This window comes from Melanotaenia boesemani, chromosome 20, assembly GCF_017639745.1.
Source record: "Melanotaenia boesemani isolate fMelBoe1 chromosome 20, fMelBoe1.pri, whole genome shotgun sequence".
In the NCBI taxonomy this organism is placed as follows: domain Eukaryota; kingdom Metazoa; phylum Chordata; class Actinopteri; order Atheriniformes; family Melanotaeniidae; genus Melanotaenia; species Melanotaenia boesemani.
The window spans coordinates 29,600,306-29,623,678 of record NC_055701.1 but is presented as its reverse complement, the minus strand read 5'-3'; the positions used below and the strand labels follow the sequence as shown (position 1 = coordinate 29,623,678).

At 40.3% G+C, this 23,373-nt stretch overlaps 1 protein-coding gene across 2 annotated transcripts in view; it reads left to right on the top strand.

The window, feature by feature from the left end:
- Nucleotides 1–23,373, top strand: part of arhgap5 (Rho GTPase activating protein 5) — a 76,439-nt gene that overhangs the window by 11,630 nt on the left and 41,436 nt on the right. For both annotated transcript variants that reach the window (XM_041971249.1, XM_041971250.1), the window contains exon 3: nucleotides 1,329–1,482. In XM_041971249.1, coding sequence (XP_041827183.1) covers nucleotides 1,329–1,482 — 154 coding nt within the window. The remainder of the gene's footprint in view (nucleotides 1–1,328; nucleotides 1,483–23,373) is intronic.

The following is a 23,373-nucleotide window of genomic DNA, read 5'->3' as shown; positions in this document are numbered from 1 at the left end:
CTGGACCTGTTAATACTATAATCAAATATTTTATTTCAGTATTTTATTTAATAAAATAAAATGCTGTTAAATAACAGCTAAAACACAGCTAAAACACAACTTGAACAAAGCAACAATAAAACAACTAAAATACTAAACACTAAATACAGTTAAAAGACTTTTAAATAACACAGCTAAAACACAAGTAATATTGCAGCTAAAACACAGTTAAAATACTGCTAAAATATCTCTAAAATACAACCAAACTACTGCTAAAATACGTCTAAAGCAAAGCTAAAATACAGCAACAGTAACAGTTAAAAATACAGCTAAAATACTGCTAAAACACTAAAATACAGCTAAATAAACAGGCCAAAATTCAGCTAAAATATGGCTAAATAACCCTGCTTAAATACTGCTAAAGCATGAAACATGATCTATCTCCCACTTTTTTTGTACTCTCAAAATGGAGACAAAACTTAATGCAACTTGTGTAATATTCAGTTTTTTCCATTCTTATCCTGAGCGTCTGTTTTTGAATAAAAATATCTGTCATCCATATTGAAATAAACTTCAAGTACAGTTTAGCTTTGAAGCATTTAGCAACAATCGTGTCATCTTCTTGCAGACAGACTGAAACACACACATGCATGAGGCCAATCAGATAATAGTGTGAAAATCAGAAGAGAATCATCCGCCGGCGCTACGTGAGCGTCATGAATGCAGGCCATTGTTGGAACATCGAAACTGTCTTTGATAATCAGAGGAGAGAGCGAAAGTAGAACCGGAAGGTAGAAAAAAGAAGGTGTTTAATCGCCGTCTTGGCCAATTAGAGAGGAGCCTGCACCGCTGTAGGCATGACAACACTTTGAACAGCAGAGGAGTGTGGGAAATCAAAGCCAACTCAGCACCTCGTCCCAGCTTTAGTCCTGAATAATGTTCTCTGTCTTCCTCCACATGAACCTTCCTCTGCTTTCTCCTCCTCTTTCCCTTCATCCTGCTAAAGTTTTTCTGATCTATTCCCTGATTGCCCTCCTCCTCATCTTCGTCGCCTCTGATATTTTCTGCCTCCTCCTCACCCTCTCTCATTTTCTCTCTCCCTCGTGTCTTATCTGCACTCTTTCATTCCTTTTTTCTCTTTCCATCTGTTCATTGTGTCATCTGTTTTTTGTTGTTTTTATCTCCTCTTTTCACCCAGAATTCTGTCTTTTCCTTCTTCACTTTCCACTGTCCTCTCTCCTTTTACTCTAGCTTGCCTTTTCTTTCACACTCATAATTTCTTTCCACCTACTCATCTTGCTTCTCATCTTAATTTTAAACTCATCCCTTTTTTGTCTCTTCTCCTGTAGCCGAAATCATCTAAACCTCCAAAACCTTTGTACCCACCCACCCGGAGAACCTGGGAGAGCAACTACTTTGGTGTTCCTCTGCAGAACCTGGTGACCCTGGAGCATCCCATCCCACTCTTCATTGAGAAATGTGTTGACTACATAGAACGAACTGGTGAGTCATCCACAACTTCTCCTGCTTCCTCACTTCATGTTGTTACACTCATGAGCGTCGGCTGTTTTCTGACATCAACATGGAGCATGTGGATCTGTTGTCATGTTGTGGTTAGGGTTAGGGTTTTCTGATGCAAACATGGAGCATGTGGATCTGTTGTCATGTTGTGGTTAGGGTTAGGGTTTTCTGATGCAAACATGGAGCATGTGGATCTGTTGTCATGTTCTGGTTAGGGTTAGGGTTTTCTGGTGCAAACATGGAGCATGTGGATCTGTTGTCATGTTCTGGTTAGGGTTAGGGTTTTCTGGTGCAAACATGGAGCATGTGGATCTGTTGTCATGTTCTGGTTAGGGTTAGGGTTTTCTGGTGCAAACATGGAGCATGTGGATCTGTTGTCATGTTGTGGTTAGGGTTAGGGTTTTCTGATGCAAACATGGAGCATGTGGATCTGTTGTCATGTTCTGGTTAGGGTTAGGGTTTTCTGATGCAAACATGGAGCATGTGGATCTGTTGTCATGTTCTGGTTAGGGTTAGGGTTTTCTGGTGCAAACATGGAGCATGTGGATCTGTTGTCATGTTCTGGTTAGGGTTAGGGTTTTCTGATGCAAACATGGAGCATGTGGATCTGTTGTCATGTTCTGGTTAGGGTTAGGGTTTTCTGGTGCAAACATGGAGCATGTGGATCTGCTGCCATGTTAGGGTTAGGGGTTGCTGATGCAAACATGGAGCATGTGGATCTCATCATGTTCTGCTGCTGCATCCCAGACATATTTTGTGTGTTTTGTTGATTATCCTTCCAGACTAAGTCAAAACTACCTGCCGTTGTGTTTTCCTCTGACCAGTCACTTTCATGCTAATGTTTGCATGAGTGCCTCTAGCGTTCAAGTCAGTATAGCAACTCGCGCACGTGACACGGTTACCCGCGTCAATGCAAGGAGCCTACCTGCTAAACGAACACTAGGAAAGTGTGGCAGCCATGATATGTACGCGAACATGTCGCTATCAGCATGTATATGCCAGCCCTTAGTGTGCGTTTCATCATCCATGATCCGTGTGAAAGACACCAGACTCAAACCGTAGTTGATGTGGAAGCTTTGCTGGGCATATTTAGCTGCTCATAACTAGGGATGTCACCATTATAGATTTTCTCGGTACAATTATTGTCAAAGAAATAATCACAATATCACAATTGTTACAGTTTATCTGTGTTAATTATTTTTACACCAGAAATGTGTAAGACCATATGAACAGTCCTTCTAAGTCTTTATGTTTTATTTCTATCTTTTGATTCCAATGTAACAAAATAATCTAGAAGCGAAGGAAAGTAATTTCCATCTAATTTCCTCTGCAGTGTGCAGAATAAATAAATCCTACATTTTTACTGTAGGTGGAAAGGCTACAGGACCTCCACCTGGACTTGGGAGGCTGCCTTCTGAAAACTACATTATAAAATGGTTTTGAACATTTTTTTTTAGAAAGTAAGAAAAACATCTAGCTATCTTTGACTTCCAACTTCCTTTAACAAATTAGCTGCTGTCTTATACTGGAACAGTAGAAATAAAGAAACTACATCACATGTAGGTGAGTGACACCGTCAACCCTGCCATCCGACGAGGCCTGTGAGCAGCGATGCCGTCCAACGGTCTGCAAGCACCAGGACTGAACACTTCCCAGCATTTTAACATCACCTGGGCAGAATTGCACTTTGCATTAATGCAAAAACAATTGCAATTTTAACCCTTTAAAGCTCAACCCAAGAAAAAAAATGGGGAAAAAAATTTCATTCAATCCAATTTTTTGAATCTGAACTCATTTTTGGCCCTAAAACAAAATGAAAAAAATAAAGAAAATAAATGTTTTGTATATTTACTGTTTATTATTGTATGATATTTCAAAATTAGACCAAGGGGCAGAAGACGAGTATCGGATTGTGTACAACAGGATTTTTACCGTAAAGTGATGCAAATGGTCTCAGAAAGCGTATGTATCAAATAAGATGCATACGGCATTAAAGGGTTAAACACCACACAGAAGCTGAGTTTCCTCATTTTTAACCAGCTTCCTACTAGACAGAGCCCGACCGATTGATCCGCCAGCCGATTAAATAGACCGATTACAGCCCTTTTCAAACTAATCATTATTGGCTTGAGTTTTGCAGATTAAATGCCGAAATATTATTAATTTATCATAAAACAGTAAATGCTGTTATCTGTCGGAGTCGTGGAGAATGATGTCATTGGGCAGTTTGTAAACTAGATGGAGCTCTGACTCCATTCAGTCCTCACCGCTGTCAGTAACTACAACAGCAGCTACAGCCAGGCAGCACCACAGGTGTGGGCGGAGCTTGACGACAGGTAAGTTGTGAAGTTAAGAATGACTCAGCATGTCTCCAGTTTTACTTTAACTCTGTCATGTGTCATGATAGCGACCCGTGCTTGGTTGCGTTGGTCATGCTTTTAATTTACGTTGAATTGCTAAAGTTGCGCTAACCTAGCTTAAGTTTCTCCCTGACGCCGTGGTTAAGTCAAACTAGCATAGCGTTAGCTAGCAGCTTAAAAGCCAGTACGTAAGTGCAGAAATAACCAAAGTGTAGATCTGAGCATCCAGAACGAGCTTCATCCCTCATCAGCTGCATGGTGAGACGCATTTCAGGAGGATGGATGTGAAGCAGAGAGAAGGGAAGTTAAAGTGATGAACATTACTCTGTCTGCAGCTACGTCAGGACATCCCTCTTGTTTTACTCGGTCAGAAAATCCTAGAACGGGACTCAGGCTGTAGCAGCAGCTCGCTGTGGGGTTGTGGAGGAACATGAGTTCCAGACTATCTGGGACCATTTTATGTTTAAAAAGCAACTCTGTCCACATTTTTTAATGTCTGAGAAAAATGTCCTAACCCTTATTTTTGTCCTCAAAATTGGCTCTCATTTATCTTACCAACATGGAAATGAGCGCACATCTGATGAGGAATGATCTTTTGATGATTTTTGGGCCTGCTAAGTTTGTCATGGGCTCAGGCTGTTTATCATATTAATTTTCCCAAAACGTTCTGTGAGTAGATCGGTGTGCATTTTAAGCGGTATTAGTAAGCTATTTCATTTTATTTGTTTTGGGAATCTGTATTAATATGCTTTGTTGCAAACGGGTTCTGAGTCCTGAATATGTGGCTGCTAGTGATGCACGACATGAAAAATTTGAACCAATACCGATAACCGATAATTTTCTGCTTCTCATGGCCGATACCGATAAGTTCATATTTTTATGTTTATATTATAATCTGCAGTTTGTGCTGGATGCAGCTGTGAAAAAGTGCTATTTAAATAACTCTGGCTTATCTATAACGACAAAAAGTTTTGGCTCTTCAAATCTTTGTTTTTTTCATGTCATGGCACATAAATGTGGGCATTTGCTGTAAATAACAGCAGCAAAAGACAATTCCATTCAATCAACAAAATTTTCACTGTGGTAAAACCAAGCAGCAACCTCCAGCTGTAAAATGTGAAACCTATGTGGAAGTGCAAAAAATTGCAGTTCCCCCCTCATCCACTAGGGGCTCCAAAACAGAGCAAATCCCCATAAACTCCCATGTTAAAAAGACCAACTTCACAGTAGAAATAAACATGTTTAAAGCCTGGTACAAAAATCCATTTTAGGATTAAAAGGTCAAGTTTACCTTCATGACAACTGTGAGGGGGATGAATTTTCTTCTAACTCATTTGTTTTGGATGTTATTTAATTTTGAAATTCGGCATAATTAGGGGCATGTCGTGTGCAGCACAACCGCAGATTTTAGCTGGCTAACAGCACACCTTAGCTTTAACCTGCCTACCTCCGTTAGCTGGTTAGCTATGGTTAGCTCCGGGTGAGCTTGGTTAGCTCTTACCTACAGCCTGTTTGGAGTTTGATGGTTGTTAATCATCCACCCACACCTTCACAGTCCCCCTCTCAGCTCCACCTCCTTGCCCATTTTTGGATTTTCCTGGAATGACTACAGGCTTGACACTGCCAAGATGGCGACGGTGGGAACCGCCCAATAACCTTCAGTTCAGCTCTTCAGAAACCTACGGGTGACGTCACGGAGGCTCCACCCATCTTTTATATACAGTCTATGGGTAAAACTTACGTGTAGTCCGTTCTTGTTGATCAAGTGGTGGATGATGCCATTGAGAGCAGGGAGGGACACATCCGAGAAGCATGGGTTCTCAACGTCAGAAAAAGGCTGGTCGTCGAGCGCTATTAATTCCATACCTTTTTTGTTAATGGCTTTAGCCTATTCACTGTCTCTTAAAAAGTTTTTACAGGCTAAAACGCCTGCTGAATGGATGCCTCGACACTCTGTGTTGTTTTTGTTTTAGCTTTAGCACCGCTAGATGCTGACGCGGCAGCTTCGTATTCTTTCCATACTGCTTACGAATTTTCAGGTGTGATATTAGATTCGTTTACCTGCTGCTGACGTGTTGTTGAAGTGTTGCTGACGTGTTGCTGACGTGTTGCTGACGTGTTGCAGATGCGTTGCTGACATGTTACTGACGTGTTGCTGACGTGTTACTGACGTGTTGCTGACGTGTTACTGACGTGTTGCTGACGTGTTGCAGATGCGTTGCTGACATGTTGCTGACGTGTTGCTGACGTGTTGCAGATGCGTTGCTGACATGTTACTGACGTGTTGCTGACGTGTTGCTGATGCGTTGCTGACATGTTGCTGACGGGTTGCAGAGGTGTTGCTGATGAGTTGCTGATGTGTTACTGATGTGTTACTAACATGTTGCTGAAATGTTGCTGATGAGTTGCTGAAGTGTTGCTGGCGTGTTACTGACATGTTACTGACATGTTACTGACGGGTTGCTGAAGTGTTGCTCACGGGTTGCTGAAATGTTGCTGAAATGTTGCTGACGTGTTGCAGATGCGTTGCTGACATGTTGCTGACGTGTTGCAGATGCGTTACTGACGTGTTACTGACATATCACTGACGTGTTGCTGACGTGTTGCAGATGCGTTACTGACGTGTTACTGACATGTTACTGACGTGTTGCTGAAGTGTTTCTGAAGTATTGCTGAAGTGTTGCTGATGTTTTGCTGACGTGTTGCTGACGTGTTACTAACATGTTACTGAAGTGTTGCTGATGAGTTGCTGACGTGTTGCTGACGTGTTGCAGATGCGTTGCTGACGTGTTACTGACGTGTTGCTGACGTGTTGCTGACGTGTTGCTGACGTGTTGCTGACGGTTTGCAGATGCGTTGCTGACGTGTTACTGACATGTTACTGACGTGTTGCTGACGTGTTGCTGACGTGTTGCTGACGGTTTGCAGATGCGTTGCTGACATTTTGCTGACGGGTTGCTTACGTGTTGCAGATGCGTTGCTGATGTGTTGCTGACATGTTTCTGACGTGTTGCTGACGTGTTGCAGATGCGTTGCTGACATGTTGCTGACTTGTTACTGACGTGTTGCTAACACGCCTCTTCTGCAACTCACGAAACCAAAACAAAGCACCACAAGCAGAAACACGTGGACGTGGTGGAGCTTTGTTTTCAATCCTCTGATCTACCATCACGTTCAGACATAATCTCTTATAGAAAGTGACAATACTGAGGAGTCTTTACGATGAATTTTCGTGGCGTTTCTTATCCGTCTTATTTGCGCCTTATTTATCGGACGTGCTGCAGCCATGAAGATGGTATGCTTTAATAATTGTAGAATTAAGTAATGCTGACATCCCTACTCAAAGCCCCACGCAGCTTAGTTACCTTTTTTTCTTTCTGACCACTGAGATGAATATTTTAATTGCATTTAATATTTTATGAGTTTGCATTATGTATCCACTCATGGTCCAGTTCTTCCTTCCACATTTAATGCCTTAAATTACCTCTAAGAAGCAAAAACCATCTGAATGACCTTAAAGTCACTTTTTCACCAAATTCTTTCAGACTTCTGTGATGAAGCTTAACATATTCTGCTGGAGATCAGTTATTGTTTATTTACACACACACATAAATTTATATTATATTATATTATATTATAGTATATTATATTATATTATATTATATTATATTATATTATATTATATTATATTATATTAAACTATTGCAGATAGAAAAAACTGGACACTGTTTGGTGTGGGGCTTTTTCTGTCTGAGCTCCTTTCATATTTGGGCTGTTAATTCCTGTCCTGAAAATCCCGTTGGAATAAGTTTAGATATTTAGCTGGATGTACACGAGTACGTTAGTGACTGCCAACCACACTGAGGATTAATCCTGGTGTTACGTGTGTGTGCATGGCTACGCCTGCCAGCTGACGGCGGTGTATCAGAGACGACCAGTGCTGTGAAACCCTCTAAGTCCAGACAGTCTGTTGGGTGGATTTAACAGCTTTTCCCCTCCTGTGTTTTTCTGGAATATCATTTCTCACCAGACACACAGAAAGCACATCTTTGTGCTTCTTTTTCTTTTCAAACTTGTTATGTAAGACCTTTGATTTCCTGACAGTTTGAGAGCTTTTACTTCTCCCTTAGCAGGAGAACAAGTCTTTTAGGCTGATTCCTCATTAGGAAGCCCAGGTTGGGGTTTAGGGATTTGTCTTAAACACGAGCAGCCTCACAAAATTGCTGGGCACTAAATCTCTGCATATAACATATTTCACTTCGTAGTGGAGAGGGTGAGGTCATGTTGGTTTGATTGATACACCCTCTTCTGATGGAAAACGGGTTCAAATCTCCGTCTGCAGCGATCCATCCTGTTAATATACATGTGGGGAAGACGCTAAGTCGTTTTCAGGTCTGGAAATGCAGCTGATTGGTACAGTGTGTTAAACTGATTTTCCCAGCAGAAAAGTCCACTCTTTCTTTAAGTTTGGTTCATGAAACATCTTTCCAAGATGAGTTCCCTGATCAGGGTCAAACCCATAATGTTTTCCCCGTAGGAAAGGGTGGTAATCCCTGCAGGGTAGGCTGATGGCTGGTTTAGCAGCAGGTGAGAGAAGTGTGATGACGGCTATTTGTGGTGCTCGAGGTTTCAGACGGTGTGAGTGGTAAAACTGACATGTTCTGAGAGGAAAATGTGTCGGTGGCAGAGCGTGACTTTAAATGTGACTGGAAGTATAAAGCTGTGAAACTGGGATCTGTTGCCTGTTATTTAGGTGTGTAAGTGATAATTTGTTTCACATAGTTTGCACACACTTTCCTCCCAACCTGGTTGTTTTATGACATCAGCTGTTTCAGAGGATCAGACAAACCAGCGAACTTTTCTGGCTGTAAACTCTTTGAGCTCGTAGGGTTGTTTTCTGCAGGATCAGTTCCCATCAGATTGAGAAGTCTGGAGGTTAGTGAACACCTCAGACTCTTAATTTGAGCCGTTTCTCGGCAGCTTGCTGAGGAAGAGAGTTGACTGCTCTGTAAATATGTTGATGGGTAGCGAGTGTCAACATCTGCATGAACACCCTGATGCAGGGCTGGCCAATTAATCGAAAATGAACTGAAACAGACATTCAGAACCAATAATCCATGTGAGTGATCTCTTAAATATATTTAAAAATATTCACTAAATGACCACATATAGTTAAATTGTTGTGCCCCTTTTACAATAATGTAATATCTGCTCATATATTATTAAAAAAACTTGCAACAGAAACTTCCATTTAGCTATGAAGCCTAAAAATTTAACCATACTAAAATAATTTCTAATTAATTGTAATGGAAGGTAACATTTGAGGTCATATCACTCAGCCTGATGCTGGTTTTCTGTTTACTACCATAAATGGACCCATTCTCATCTGAACTGTCATGGATTTATTGGCTGACGGGTGTTAAGACTCAGGAGAGTTTTTCTTTGATATCAACCTATTTGACTTTGTGTTGTTCGCCCTTTCAGACTGGAGCTGGACACCCAGCTTACAGGGAGTCCTCCTGTCCTTAAATCTCTCTGAAAAATGCAAAGCTGTGAGATCGAACGCACATCTCTGCTCTGTACTTTTAGAATCACAGCCCAGCTACACCTTCACTCTGCTCTCAGCAGTCAGGAGGTGAAGGGTTGGAGCAGCTGTAAGCTAACCGGTGTATTCACCAGAGGCTGAGACGATGTAGAGACAAACACCAAGAGGAGTAGGAGAGGAAGGTTTTTCTCTTCACTTTGTGGAGAGATGAGGATTAATTGGAACTGTTCAGGCTGTGCTCTCAGCCTTCGTCTGGATGAAACGTGATGAACTTGATGTGACCTTCAGGACTGCAGACTAACTTCTTTCATTGGTTGCACTCACTTTTTAATTTGGGTGCATCCAAATGTTCCCAGCATTACTCTCAACAGCAAAGATTTTCCTTTTATTAAGCACCCAAATACATCCATGGTTATTTAAATGGTCATGGATAATAATGAGATTCAGGAAAATATCGATCTTTATTTGACGTGTGAACTTGAAATGCTTCACTGGGCTGAATGAAAGAAAACATTTCACAGTGAAATGGATCATGAGCTCCTTGGCCTTCCCTGGATTTACGTTTTTATGAGAATTTTCTGCTTGGACTTGGACTTAGTGAAAGGCTGTTATAAACCACGTTTAATGGCTTCTCACCCAGCCATGAATGTGCCTAGCAGCCTCTCATGTCACCGGTTTAGTGGACAATAATGAATATTTTATTTTCCAGGATGTTGAGGAGGCCTGCGGGTGCAGCCGATATGGTTTATGCTGGCGTTAATCAGCAGTTTATGAAATGCCTTAAATGATCTCTGGGTGAGCATGCAGCAGTACCCGTGTCTTTATTTGCATGTGTTTGATTTTCCTCCTTCCTCACACCTCCTTCAGCTGTTCATTAACCCTTTAAAAACGGAGCTGCTGTGGACGGCTGACAGAAGTTCCCGATTAGCAGAATTCAGTTTAAACTGCCCTAAAGGTTTGCGGATGTTAACAGAGCTACAAGTTGTTTCAATGTCAGTGTAAAATGTGGGTATTGAAGTATCCATATATCCCACATTCTCTTCATGCCGCCCGCCCACCAGGGTTACTAGAGTAAAAGCATTCCAGCAGGGCCTCCTACGCATCCAGTCCAGTGGCGTCTATTTTGTGTTCCAGTAGCCCATTTCTCATCATAATAAACTCGTTCCTCAATACCTGATGCAGACCAGGCGACGTCTGAAACGGAATGTCGCTCTGTTCGATTGAACTCATGATGGTGGTTAGGCAGTAGTGTTAAGGATCTTGCCTAAGGACTCAACTGGAAGGTGTTAATATTTTGCCCCATTATTTATGCAGCATATGTATATATATATATATATATATATATATATATATATATATATATATATATATATATATTTACACACACACACACACATAGCAGAGGAGTAAATAATTAAGTCCCGAGGGCTCGCTAATGGAATGCAGATTCTTCATATTTTATGTGCCAACCCAGTTGCTGTAGCTGTTCCAGGTCTTGTTATTTAATATCCAGATTTCTGAAGATATGCCTTTTCAAAGCAAAGACGATGTCATCAGATAACCAGTGATTTCTTGTTCAGCTTGTCTCCAAGTTCTTCAGTAGATGACAAACTACTTCTGATGATTTGTCTTCACTACAACTGCTGACGTCTTTGTAATTAAAATGGCTGAAACACACACACTCCAGGCTCCCGGTCTTCGCCACACCAAGCTGCATTTATTTTAATTTGTGTGAACTCTGGCTTAAACTCCACATCAACTACATCTCCAAGGAAGGATCAGGCCAGTCTAAAGACCCATCTATGCTGACTTATGTACGTAAATAGCGACATCCATTTCACACGTCATACGTCGCCGGCCTCATACCTCCATACATGTTTTGTGTTGCCATGATTAAGTCAGTTCCTCCACTAGTGGGCAGTGTTAAGTTCACTCCTGTGATCCGCCCTCAGCTTCTGACACCGTTAGCAGCGGTAATGCCTAGCACGCCCTCAGCGCTCGCTTACACTCCTTCTTCCTCAAAAACCTATACAATTTTTGCAGTTGTCCTCGTTTTCATTCTTCTTCTTTTTTGTTCTCTTCCTGAACCTCTTCTTCTTCTTCTCTGGTTTGTTTCTTTTTCTGGTCACATGTCAGCTGTTCTGCTCCGGACTGCCAACCCGAGGATGGCTTGCTCCGTGTTGTGCGTCAACCGACGGAAAGCTAAGCTCCCCGAAAACTGACCAAATTACACTCAAAATCATTCTGTGTCGAGCAAAAATGGACTTTAACCACTGAAACTAAATTAAACTAAACTAAACTAAACAAAGAAAGTCTGCCCAACGCTTTAAACGCCAAGACATCCCAGTGTAAACCAGTCTGTAGCAGCTTTTAGTCCCAGTATAAACCAGTATGTAGCAGCTTTTAGTCCCGGTATAAACCAGTATGTAGCAGCTTTTAATCCCAGTATAAACCAGTATGTAGCAGCTTTTAGTCCCGGTATAAACCAGTATGTAGCAGTTTTTAATCCCGGTATAAACCAGTATGTAGCAGTTTTTAATCCCGGTATAAACCAGTATGTAGCAGTTTTTAATCCCGGTATAAACCAGTATGTAGCAGCTTTTTAATCCCGGTATAAACCAGTATGTAGCAGCTTTTAATCCCAGTATAAACCAGTCTGTAGCAGCTTTTAGTCCCAGTATAAACCAGTATGTAGCAGCTTTTAATCCCAGTATAAACCAGTCTGTAGCAGCTTTTAATCCCAGTATAAACCAGTCTGTAGCAGCTTTTAATCCCAGTATAAACCAGTCTGTAGCAGCTTTTAATCCCAGTATAAACCAGTCTGTAGCAGCTTTTAATCCCAGTATAAACCAGTGTGTAGCAGCTTTTAATCCCTGTATAAACCAGTGTGTAGCAGCTTTTAATCCCAGTATAAACCAGTCTGTAGCAGCTTTTAATCCTAGTATAAACCAGTGTGTTGCAGCTTTTAATCCCAGTATAAACCAGTCTGTAGCAGCTTTTAATCCCAGTATAAACCAGTGTGTAGCAGCTTTTAATCCCAGTATAAACCAGTCTGTAGCAGCTTTTAATCCCAGTATAAACCAGTCTGTAGCAGCTTTTAATCCCAGTATAAACCAGTGTGTAGCAGCTTTTAATCCCAGTATAAACCAGTCTGTAGCAGCTTTTAATCCCAGTATAAACCAGTGTGTAGCAGCTTTTAATCCCAGTATAAACCAGTCTGTAGCAGCTTTTAATCCTAGTATAAACCAGTATGTAGCAGCTTTTAATCCCTGTATAAACCAGTGTGTAGCAGCTTTTAATCCCAGTATAAACCAGTCTGTAGCAGCTTTTAATCCCAGTATAAACCAGTCTGTAGCAGCTTTTAATCCCAGTATAAACCAGTCTGTAGCAGCTTTTAATCCCAGTATAAACCAGTCTGTAGCAGCTTTTAATCCCAGTATAAACCAGTCTGTAGCAGCTTTTAATCCCAGTATAAACCAGTCTGTAGCAGCTTTTAATCCCTGTATAAACCAGTGTGTAGCAGCTTTTAATCCCAGTATAAACCAGTCTGTAGCAGCTTTTAATCCCAGTATAAACCAGTCTATAGCAGCTTTTAATCCCAGTATAAACCAGTCTGTAGCAGCTTTTAATCCCAGTATAAACCAGTGTGTAGCAGCTTTTCATCCCAGTATAAACCAGCCTGTAGCAGCTTTTAATCCCAGTATAAACCAGTCTGTAGCAAATTTTAATCCCAGTATAAACCAGTCTGTAGCAGCTTTTAATCCCAGTATACACCAGTCTGTAGCAGCTTTTAATCCAGTATAAACCAGTCTGTAGCAGCTTTTAATCCCAGTATAAACCAGTCTGAAGCAGCTTTTAATCCCAGTATAAACCAGTCTATAGCAGCTTTTAATCCCAGTATAAACCAGTCTGTAGCAGCTTTTAATCCCAGTATAAACCAGTCTGTAGCAGCTTTTAATCCCAGTATAAACCAGCCTGTAGCAGCTTTTAATCCCAGTATAAACCAGTCTGTAGCAGCTTTTAATCCCAGTATAAACCAGTCTGTAGCAGCTTTTAGTCCCAGTATAAACCAGTATGTAGCAGCTTTTAATCCCAGTATAAACCAGTCTGTAGCAGCTTTTAATCCCAGTATAAACCAGTCTGTAGCAGCTTTTAATCCCAGTATAAACCAGTCTGTAGCAGCTTTTAATCCCAGTATAAACCAGTCTGTAGCAAATTTTAATCCCAGTATAAACCAGTCTGTAGCAGCTTTTAATCCCAGTATACACCAGTCTGTAGCAGCTTTTAATCCCAGTATAAACCAGTCTGTAGCAGCTTTTAATCCCAGTATAAACCAGTCTGAAGCAGCTTTTAATCCCAGTATAAACCAGTCTATAGCAGCTTTTAATCCCAGTATAAACCAGTCTGTAGCAGCTTTTAATCCCAGTATAAACCAGTCTGTAGCAGCTTTTAATCCCAGTATAAACCAGCCTGTAGCAGCTTTTAATCCCAGTATAAACCAGTCTGTAGCAGCTTTTAATCCCAGTATAAACCAGTATGTAGCAGCTTTTAGTCCCGGTATAAACCAGTATGTAGCAGTTTTTAATCCCGGTATAAACCAGTATGTAGCAGTTTTTAATCCCGGTATAAACCAGTATGTAGCAGCTTTTAATCCCAGTATAAACCAGTCTGTGGCAGCTTTTAGTCCCAGTCTAAACCAGTCTGTAGCAGCTTTTAATCCCAGTATAAACCAGTCTGTAGCAGCTTTTAATCCAGTATAAACCAGTCTGTAGCAGCTTTTAATCCCAGTATAACCAGTCTGTAGCAGCTTTTAATCCCAGTATAAACCAGTGTGTAGCAGCTTTTAATCCCAGTATAAACCAGTGTGTAGCAGCTTTTAATCCCAGTATAAACCAGTATGTAGCAGCTTTTAGTCCCGGTATAAACCAGTATGTAGCAGCTTTTAATCCCAGTATAAACCAGTATGTAGCAGCTTTTAGTCCCGGTATAAACCAGTATGTAGCAGTTTTTAATCCCGGTATAAACCAGTATGTAGCAGTTTTTAATCCCGGTATAAACCAGTATGTAGCAGTTTTTAATCCCGGTATAAACCAGTATGTAGCAGCTTTTAATCCCGGTATAAACCAGTATGTAGCAGCTTTTAATCCCAGTATAAACCAGTCTGTAGCAGCTTTTAGTCCCAGTATAAACCAGTATGTAGCAGCTTTTAATCCCAGTATAAACCAGTCTGTAGCAGCTTTTAATCCCAGTATAAACCAGTCTGTAGCAGCTTTTAATCCCAGTATAAACCAGTCTGTAGCAGCTTTTAATCCCAGTATAAACCAGTCTGTAGCAGCTTTTAATCCCAGTATAAACCAGTGTGTAGCAGCTTTTAATCCCTGTATAAACCAGTGTGTAGCAGCTTTTAATCCCAGTATAAACCAGTCTGTAGCAGCTTTTAATCCTAGTATAAACCAGTGTGTTGCAGCTTTTAATCCCAGTATAAACCAGTCTGTAGCAGCTTTTAATCCCAGTATAAACCAGTGTGTAGCAGCTTTTAATCCCAGTATAAACCAGTCTGTAGCAGCTTTTAATCCCAGTATAAACCAGTCTGTAGCAGCTTTTAATCCCAGTATAAACCAGTGTGTAGCAGCTTTTAATCCCAGTATAAACCAGTCTGTAGCAGCTTTTAATCCCAGTATAAACCAGTGTGTAGCAGCTTTTAATCCCAGTATAAACCAGTCTGTAGCAGCTTTTAATCCTAGTATAAACCAGTATGTAGCAGCTTTTAATCCCTGTATAAACCAGTGTGTAGCAGCTTTTAATCCCAGTATAAACCAGTCTGTAGCAGCTTTTAATCCCAGTATAAACCAGTCTGTAGCAGCTTTTAATCCCAGTATAAACCAGTCTGTAGCAGCTTTTAATCCCAGTATAAACCAGTCTGTAGCAGCTTTTAATCCCAGTATAAACCAGTCTGTAGCAGCTTTTAATCCCAGTATAAACCAGTCTGTAGCAGCTTTTAATCCCAGTATAAACCAGTCTATAGCAGCTTTTAATCCCAGTATAAACCAGTCTGTAGCAGCTTTTAATCCCAGTATAAACCAGTCTGTAGCAGCTTTTAATCCCAGTATAAACCAGCCTGTAGCAGCTTTTAATCCCAGTATAAACCAGTCTGTAGCAGCTTTTAATCCCAGTATAAACCAGTATGTAGCAGCTTTTAGTCCCGGTATAAACCAGTATGTAGCAGTTTTTAATCCCGGTATAAACCAGTATGTAGCAGTTTTTAATCCCGGTATAAACCAGTATGTAGCAGCTTTTAATCCCAGTATAAACCAGTCTGTGGCAGCTTTTAGTCCCAGTCTAAACCAGTATGTAGCAGCTTTTAATCCCAGTATAAACCAGTCTGTAGCAGCTTTTAATCCCAGTATAAACCAGTCTGTAGCAGCTTTTAATCCCAGTATAAACCAGTCTGTAGCAGCTTTTAATCCCAGTATAAACCAGTGTGTAGCAGCTTTTAATCCCTGTATAAACCAGTGTGTAGCAGCTTTTAATCCCAGTATAAACCAGTATGTAGCAGCTTTTAGTCCCGGTATAAACCAGTATGTAGCAGCTTTTAATCCCAGTATAAACCAGTATGTAGCAGCTTTTAGTCCCGGTATAAACCAGTATGTAGCAGTTTTTAATCCCGGTATAAACCAGTATGTAGCAGTTTTTAATCCCGGTATAAACCAGTATGTAGCAGTTTTTAATCCCGGTATAAACCAGTATGTAGCAGCTTTTAATCCCGGTATAAACCAGTATGTAGCAGCTTTTAATCCCAGTATAAACCAGTCTGTAGCAGCTTTTAGTCCCAGTATAAACCAGTATGTAGCAGCTTTTAATCCCAGTATAAACCAGTCTGTAGCAGCGTTTAATCCCAGTATAAACCAGTCTGTAGCAGCTTTTAATCCCAGTATAAACCAGTCTGTAGCAGCTTTTAATCCCAGTATAAACCAGTCTGTAGCAGCTTTTAATCCCAGTATAAACCAGTGTGTAGCAGCTTTTAATCCCTGTATAAACCAGTGTGTAGCAGCTTTTAATCCCAGTATAAACCAGTCTGTAGCAGCTTTTAATCCCAGTATAAACCAGTGTGTTGCAGCTTTTAATCCCAGTATAAACCAGTCTGTAGCAGCTTTTAATCCCAGTATAAACCAGTGTGTAGCAGCTTTTAATCCCAGTATAAACCAGTCTGTAGCAGCTTTTAATCCCAGTATAAACCAGTCTGTAGCAGCTTTTAATCCCAGTATAAACCAGTGTGTAGCAGCTTTTAATCCCAGTATAAACCAGTCTGTAGCAGCTTTTAATCCCAGTATAAACCAGTGTGTAGCAGCTTTTAATCCCAGTATAAACCAGTCTGTAGCAGCTTTTAATCCTAGTATAAACCAGTATGTAGCAGCTTTTAATCCCTGTATAAACCAGTGTGTAGCAGCTTTTAATCCCAGTATAAACCAGTCTGTAGCAGCTTTTAATCCCAGTATAAACCAGTCTGTAGCAGCTTTTAATCCCAGTATAAACCAGTCTGTAGCAGCTTTTAATCCCAGTATAAACCAGTCTGTAGCAGCTTTTAATCCCAGTATAAACCAGTCTGTAGCAGCTTTTAATCCCAGTATAAACCAGTCTGTAGCAGCTTTTAATCCCTGTATAAACCAGTGTGTAGCAGCTTTTAATCCCAGTATAAACCAGTCTGTAGCAGCTTTTAATCCCAGTATAAGCCAGTCTATAGCAGCTTTTAATCCCAGTATAAACCAGTCTGTAGCAGCTTTTAATCCCAGTATAAACCAGTGTGTAGCAGCTTTTAATCCCAGTATAAACCAGCCTGTAGCAGCTTTTAATCCCAGTATAAACCAGTCTGTAGCAAATTTTAATCCCAGTATAAACCAGTCTGTAGCAGCTTTTAATCCCAGTATACACCAGTCTGTAGCAGCTTTTAATCCCAGTATAAACCAGTCTGTAGCAGCTTTTAATCCCAGTATAAACCAGTCTGAAGCAGCTTTTAATCCCAGTATAAACCAGTCTATAGCAGCTTTTAATCCCAGTATAAACCAGTCTGTAGCAGCTTTTAATCCCAGTATAAACCAGTCTGTAGCAGCTTTTAATCCCAGTATAAACCAGCCTGTAGCAGCTTTTAATCCCAGTATAAACCAGTCTGTAGCAGCTTTTAATCCCAGTATAAACCAGTCTGTAGCAGCTTTTAATCCCAGTATAAACCAGTCTGTAGCAGCTTTTAATCCCAGTATAAACCAGTCTGTAGCAGCTTTTAATCCCAGTATAAACCAGTCTGTAGCAGCTTTTAATCCCAGTATAAACCAGTCTGTAGCAAATTTTAATCCCAGTATAAACCAGTCTGTAGCAGCTTTTAATCCCAGTATACACCAGTCTGTAGCAGCTTTTAATCCCAGTATAAACCAGTCTGTAGCAGCTTTTAATCCCAGTATAAACCAGTCTGAAGCAGCTTTTAATCCCAGTATAAACCAGTCTATAGCAGCTTTTAATCCCAGTATAAACCAGTCTGTAGCAGCTTTTAATCCCAGTATAAACCAGTCTGTAGCAGCTTTTAATCCCAGTATAAACCAGCCTGTAGCAGCTTTTAATCCCAGTATAAACCAGTCTGTAGCAGCTTTTAATCCCAGTATAAACCAGTATGTAGCAGCTTTTAGTCCCGGTATAAACCAGTATGTAGCAGTTTTTAATCCCGGTATAAACCAGTATGTAGCAGTTTTTAATCCCGGTATAAACCAGTATGTAGCAGCTTTTAATCCCAGTATAAACCAGTCTGTAGCAGCTTTTAATCCCAGTATAAACCAGTGTGTAGCAGCTTTTAATCCCAGTATAAACCAGTCTGTAGCAGCTTTTAATCCCAGTATAAACCAGTCTGTAGCAGCTTTTAATCCCAGTATAAACCAGTGTGTAGCAGCTTTTAATCCCAGTATAAACCAGTCTGTAGCAGCTTTTAATCCCAGTATAAACCAGTGTGTAGCAGCTTTTAATCCCAGTATAAACCAGTCTGTAGCAGCTTTTAATCCTAGTATAAACCAGTATGTAGCAGCTTTTAATCCCTGTATAAACCAGTGTGTAGCAGCTTTTAATCCCAGTATAAACCAGTCTGTAGCAGCTTTTAATCCCAGTATAAACCAGTCTGTAGCAGCTTTTAATCCCAGTATAAACCAGTCTGTAGCAGCTTTTAATCCCAGTATAAACCAGTCTGTAGCAGCTTTTAATCCCAGTATAAACCAGTCTGTAGCAGCTTTTAATCCCAGTATAAACCAGTCTGTAGCAGCTTTTAATCCCTGTATAAACCAGTGTGTAGCAGCTTTTAATCCCAGTATAAACCAGTCTGTAGCAGCTTTTAATCCCAGTATAAGCCAGTCTATAGCAGCTTTTAATCCCAGTATAAACCAGTCTGTAGCAGCTTTTAATCCCAGTATAAACCAGTGTGTAGCAGCTTTTAATCCCAGTATAAACCAGCCTGTAGCAGCTTTTAATCCCAGTATAAACCAGTCTGTAGCAAATTTTAATCCCAGTATAAACCAGTCTGTAGCAGCTTTTAATCCCAGTATAAACCAGTCTGTAGCAGCTTTTAATCCCAGTATAAACCAGTCTGTAGCAGCTTTTAATCCCAGTATAAACCAGTCTGAAGCAGCTTTTAATCCCAGTATAAACCAGTCTGTAGCAGCTTTTAATCCCAGTATAAACCAGTCTGTAGCAGCTTTTAATCCCAGTATAAACCAGTCTGTAGCAGCTTTTAATCCCAGTATAAACCAGCCTGTAGCAGCTTTTAATCCCAGTATAAACCAGTCTGTAGCAGCTTTTAATCCCAGTATAAACCAGTCTGTAGCAGCTTTTAATCCCAGTATAAACCAGTCTGTAGCAGCTTTTAATCCCAGTATAAACCAGTCTGTAGCAGCTTTTAATCCCAGTATAAACCAGTCTGTAGCAGCTTTTAATCCCAGTATAAACCAGTCTGTAGCAAATTTTAATCCCAGTATAAACCAGTCTGTAGCAGCTTTTAATCCCAGTATACACCAGTCTGTAGCAGCTTTTAATCCCAGTATAAACCAGTCTGTAGCAGCTTTTAATCCCAGTATAAACCAGTCTGAAGCAGCTTTTAATCCCAGTATAAACCAGTCTATAGCAGCTTTTAATCCCAGTATAAACCAGTCTGTAGCAGCTTTTAATCCCAGTATAAACCAGTCTGTAGCAGCTTTTAATCCCAGTATAAACCAGCCTGTAGCAGCTTTTAATCCCAGTATAAACCAGTCTGTAGCAGCTTTTAATCCCAGTATAAACCAGTATGTAGCAGCTTTTAGTCCCGGTATAAACCAGTATGTAGCAGTTTTTAATCCCGGTATAAACCAGTATGTAGCAGTTTTTAATCCCGGTATAAACCAGTATGTAGCAGCTTTTAATCCCAGTATAAACCAGTCTGTGGCAGCTTTTAGTCCCAGTCTAAACCAGTATGTAGCAGCTTTTAATCCCAGTATAAACCAGTCTGTAGCAGCTTTTAATCCCAGTATAAACCAGTCTGTAGCAGCTTTTAATCCCAGTATAAACCAGTCTGTAGCAGCTTTTAATCCCAGTATAAACCAGTCTGTAGCAGCTTTTAATCCCAGTATAAACCAGTCTGTAGCAGCTTTTAATCCCAGTATAAACCAGCCTGTAGCAGCTTTTAATCCCAGTATAAACCAGTCTGTAGCAGCTTTTAATCCCAGTATAAACCAGTCTGTAGCAGCTTTTAATCCCAGTATAAACCAGTCTGTAGCAGCTTTTAATCCCAGTATAAACCAGTCTGTAGCAGCTTTTAATCCCAGTATAAACCAGTCTGTAGCAGCTTTTAATCCCAGTATAAACCAGTCTGTAGCAAATTTTAATCCCAGTATAAACCAGTCTGTAGCAGCTTTTAATCCCAGTATACACCAGTCTGTAGCAGCTTTTAATCCCAGTATAAACCAGTCTGTAGCAGCTTTTAATCCCAGTATAAACCAGTCTGAAGCAGCTTTTAATCCCAGTATAAACCAGTCTATAGCAGCTTTTAATCCCAGTATAAACCAGTCTGTAGCAGCTTTTAATCCCAGTATAAACCAGTCTGTAGCAGCTTTTAATCCCAGTATAAACCAGCCTGTAGCAGCTTTTAATCCCAGTATAAACCAGTCTGTAGCAGCTTTTAATCCCAGTATAAACCAGTATGTAGCAGCTTTTAGTCCCGGTATAAACCAGTATGTAGCAGTTTTTAATCCCGGTATAAACCAGTATGTAGCAGTTTTTAATCCCGGTATAAACCAGTATGTAGCAGCTTTTAATCCCAGTATAAACCAGTCTGTGGCAGCTTTTAGTCCCAGTCTAAACCAGTATGTAGCAGCTTTTAATCCCAGTATAAACCAGTCTGTAGCAGCTTTTAATCCCAGTATAAACCAGTCTGTAGCAGCTTTTAATCCCAGTATAAACCAGTCTGTAGCAGCTTTTAATCCCAGTATAAACCAGTGTGTAGCAGCTTTTAATCCCTGTATAAACCAGTGTGTAGCAGCTTTTAATCCCAGTATAAACCAGTATGTAGCAGCTTTTAGTCCCGGTATAAACCAGTATGTAGCAGCTTTTAATCCCAGTATAAACCAGTATGTAGCAGCTTTTAGTCCCGGTATAAACCAGTATGTAGCAGTTTTTAATCCCGGTATAAACCAGTATGTAGCAGTTTTTAATCCCGGTATAAACCAGTATGTAGCAGTTTTTAATCCCGGTATAAACCAGTATGTAGCAGCTTTTAATCCCGGTATAAACCAGTATGTAGCAGCTTTTAATCCCAGTATAAACCAGTCTGTAGCAGCTTTTAGTCCCAGTATAAACCAGTATGTAGCAGCTTTTAATCCCAGTATAAACCAGTCTGTAGCAGCTTTTAATCCCAGTATAAACCAGTCTGTAGCAGCTTTTAATCCCAGTATAAACCAGTCTGTAGCAGCTTTTAATCCCAGTATAAACCAGTCTGTAGCAGCTTTTAATCCCAGTATAAACCAGTGTGTAGCAGCTTTTAATCCCTGTATAAACCAGTGTGTAGCAGCTTTTAATCCCAGTATAAACCAGTCTGTAGCAGCTTTTAATCCTAGTATAAACCAGTGTGTTGCAGCTTTTAATCCCAGTATAAACCAGTCTGTAGCAGCTTTTAATCCCAGTATAAACCAGTGTGTAGCAGCTTTTAATCCCAGTATAAACCAGTCTGTAGCAGCTTTTAATCCCAGTATAAACCAGTCTGTAGCAGCTTTTAATCCCAGTATAAACCAGTGTGTAGCAGCTTTTAATCCCAGTATAAACCAGTCTGTAGCAGCTTTTAATCCCAGTATAAACCAGTGTGTAGCAGCTTTTAATCCCAGTATAAACCAGTCTGTAGCAGCTTTTAATCCTAGTATAAACCAGTATGTAGCAGCTTTTAATCCCTGTATAAACCAGTGTGTAGCAGCTTTTAATCCCAGTATAAACCAGTCTGTAGCAGCTTTTAATCCCAGTATAAACCAGTCTGTAGCAGCTTTTAATCCCAGTATAAACCAGTCTGTAGCAGCTTTTAATCCCAGTATAAACCAGTCTGTAGCAGCTTTTAATCCCAGTATAAACCAGTCTGTAGCAGCTTTTAATCCCAGTATAAACCAGTCTATAGCAGCTTTTAATCCCAGTATAAACCAGTCTGTAGCAGCTTTTAATCCCAGTATAAACCAGTCTGTAGCAGCTTTTAATCCCAGTATAAACCAGTCTGTAGCAGCTTTTAATCCCAGTATAAACCAGTCTGTAGCAGCTTTTAATCCCAGTATAAACCAGTATGTAGCAGCTTTTAGTCCCGGTATAAACCAGTATGTAGCAGTTTTTAATCCCGGTATAAACCAGTATGTAGCAGTTTTTAATCCCGGTATAAACCAGTATGTAGCAGCTTTTAATCCCAGTATAAACCAGTCTGTGGCAGCTTTTAGTCCCAGTCTAAACCAGTATGTAGCAGCTTTTAATCCCAGTATAAACCAGTCTGTAGCAGCTTTTAATCCCAGTATAAACCAGTCTGTAGCAGCTTTTAATCCCAGTATAAACCAGTCTGTAGCAGCTTTTAATCCCAGTATAAACCAGTGTGTAGCAGCTTTTAATCCCTGTATAAACCAGTGTGTAGCAGCTTTTAATCCCAGTATAAACCAGTATGTAGCAGCTTTTAGTCCCGGTATAAACCAGTATGTAGCAGCTTTTAATCCCAGTATAAACCAGTATGTAGCAGCTTTTAGTCCCGGTATAAACCAGTATGTAGCAGTTTTTAATCCCGGTATAAACCAGTATGTAGCAGTTTTTAATCCCGGTATAAACCAGTATGTAGCAGTTTTTAATCCCGGTATAAACCAGTATGTAGCAGCTTTTAATCCCGGTATAAACCAGTATGTAGCAGCTTTTAATCCCAGTATAAACCAGTCTGTAGCAGCTTTTAGTCCCAGTATAAACCAGTATGTAGCAGCTTTTAATCCCAGTATAAACCAGTCTGTAGCAGCTTTTAATCCCAGTATAAACCAGTCTGTAGCAGCTTTTAATCCCAGTATAAACCAGTCTGTAGCAGCTTTTAATCCCAGTATAAACCAGTCTGTAGCAGCTTTTAATCCCAGTATAAACCAGTGTGTAGCAGCTTTTAATCCCTGTATAAACCAGTGTGTAGCAGCTTTTAATCCCAGTATAAACCAGTCTGTAGCAGCTTTTAATCCTAGTATAAACCAGTGTGTTGCAGCTTTTAATCCCAGTATAAACCAGTCTGTAGCAGCTTTTAATCCCAGTATAAACCAGTGTGTAGCAGCTTTTAATCCCAGTATAAACCAGTCTGTAGCAGCTTTTAATCCCAGTATAAACCAGTCTGTAGCAGCTTTTAATCCCAGTATAAACCAGTGTGTAGCAGCTTTTAATCCCAGTATAAACCAGTCTGTAGCAGCTTTTAATCCCAGTATAAAC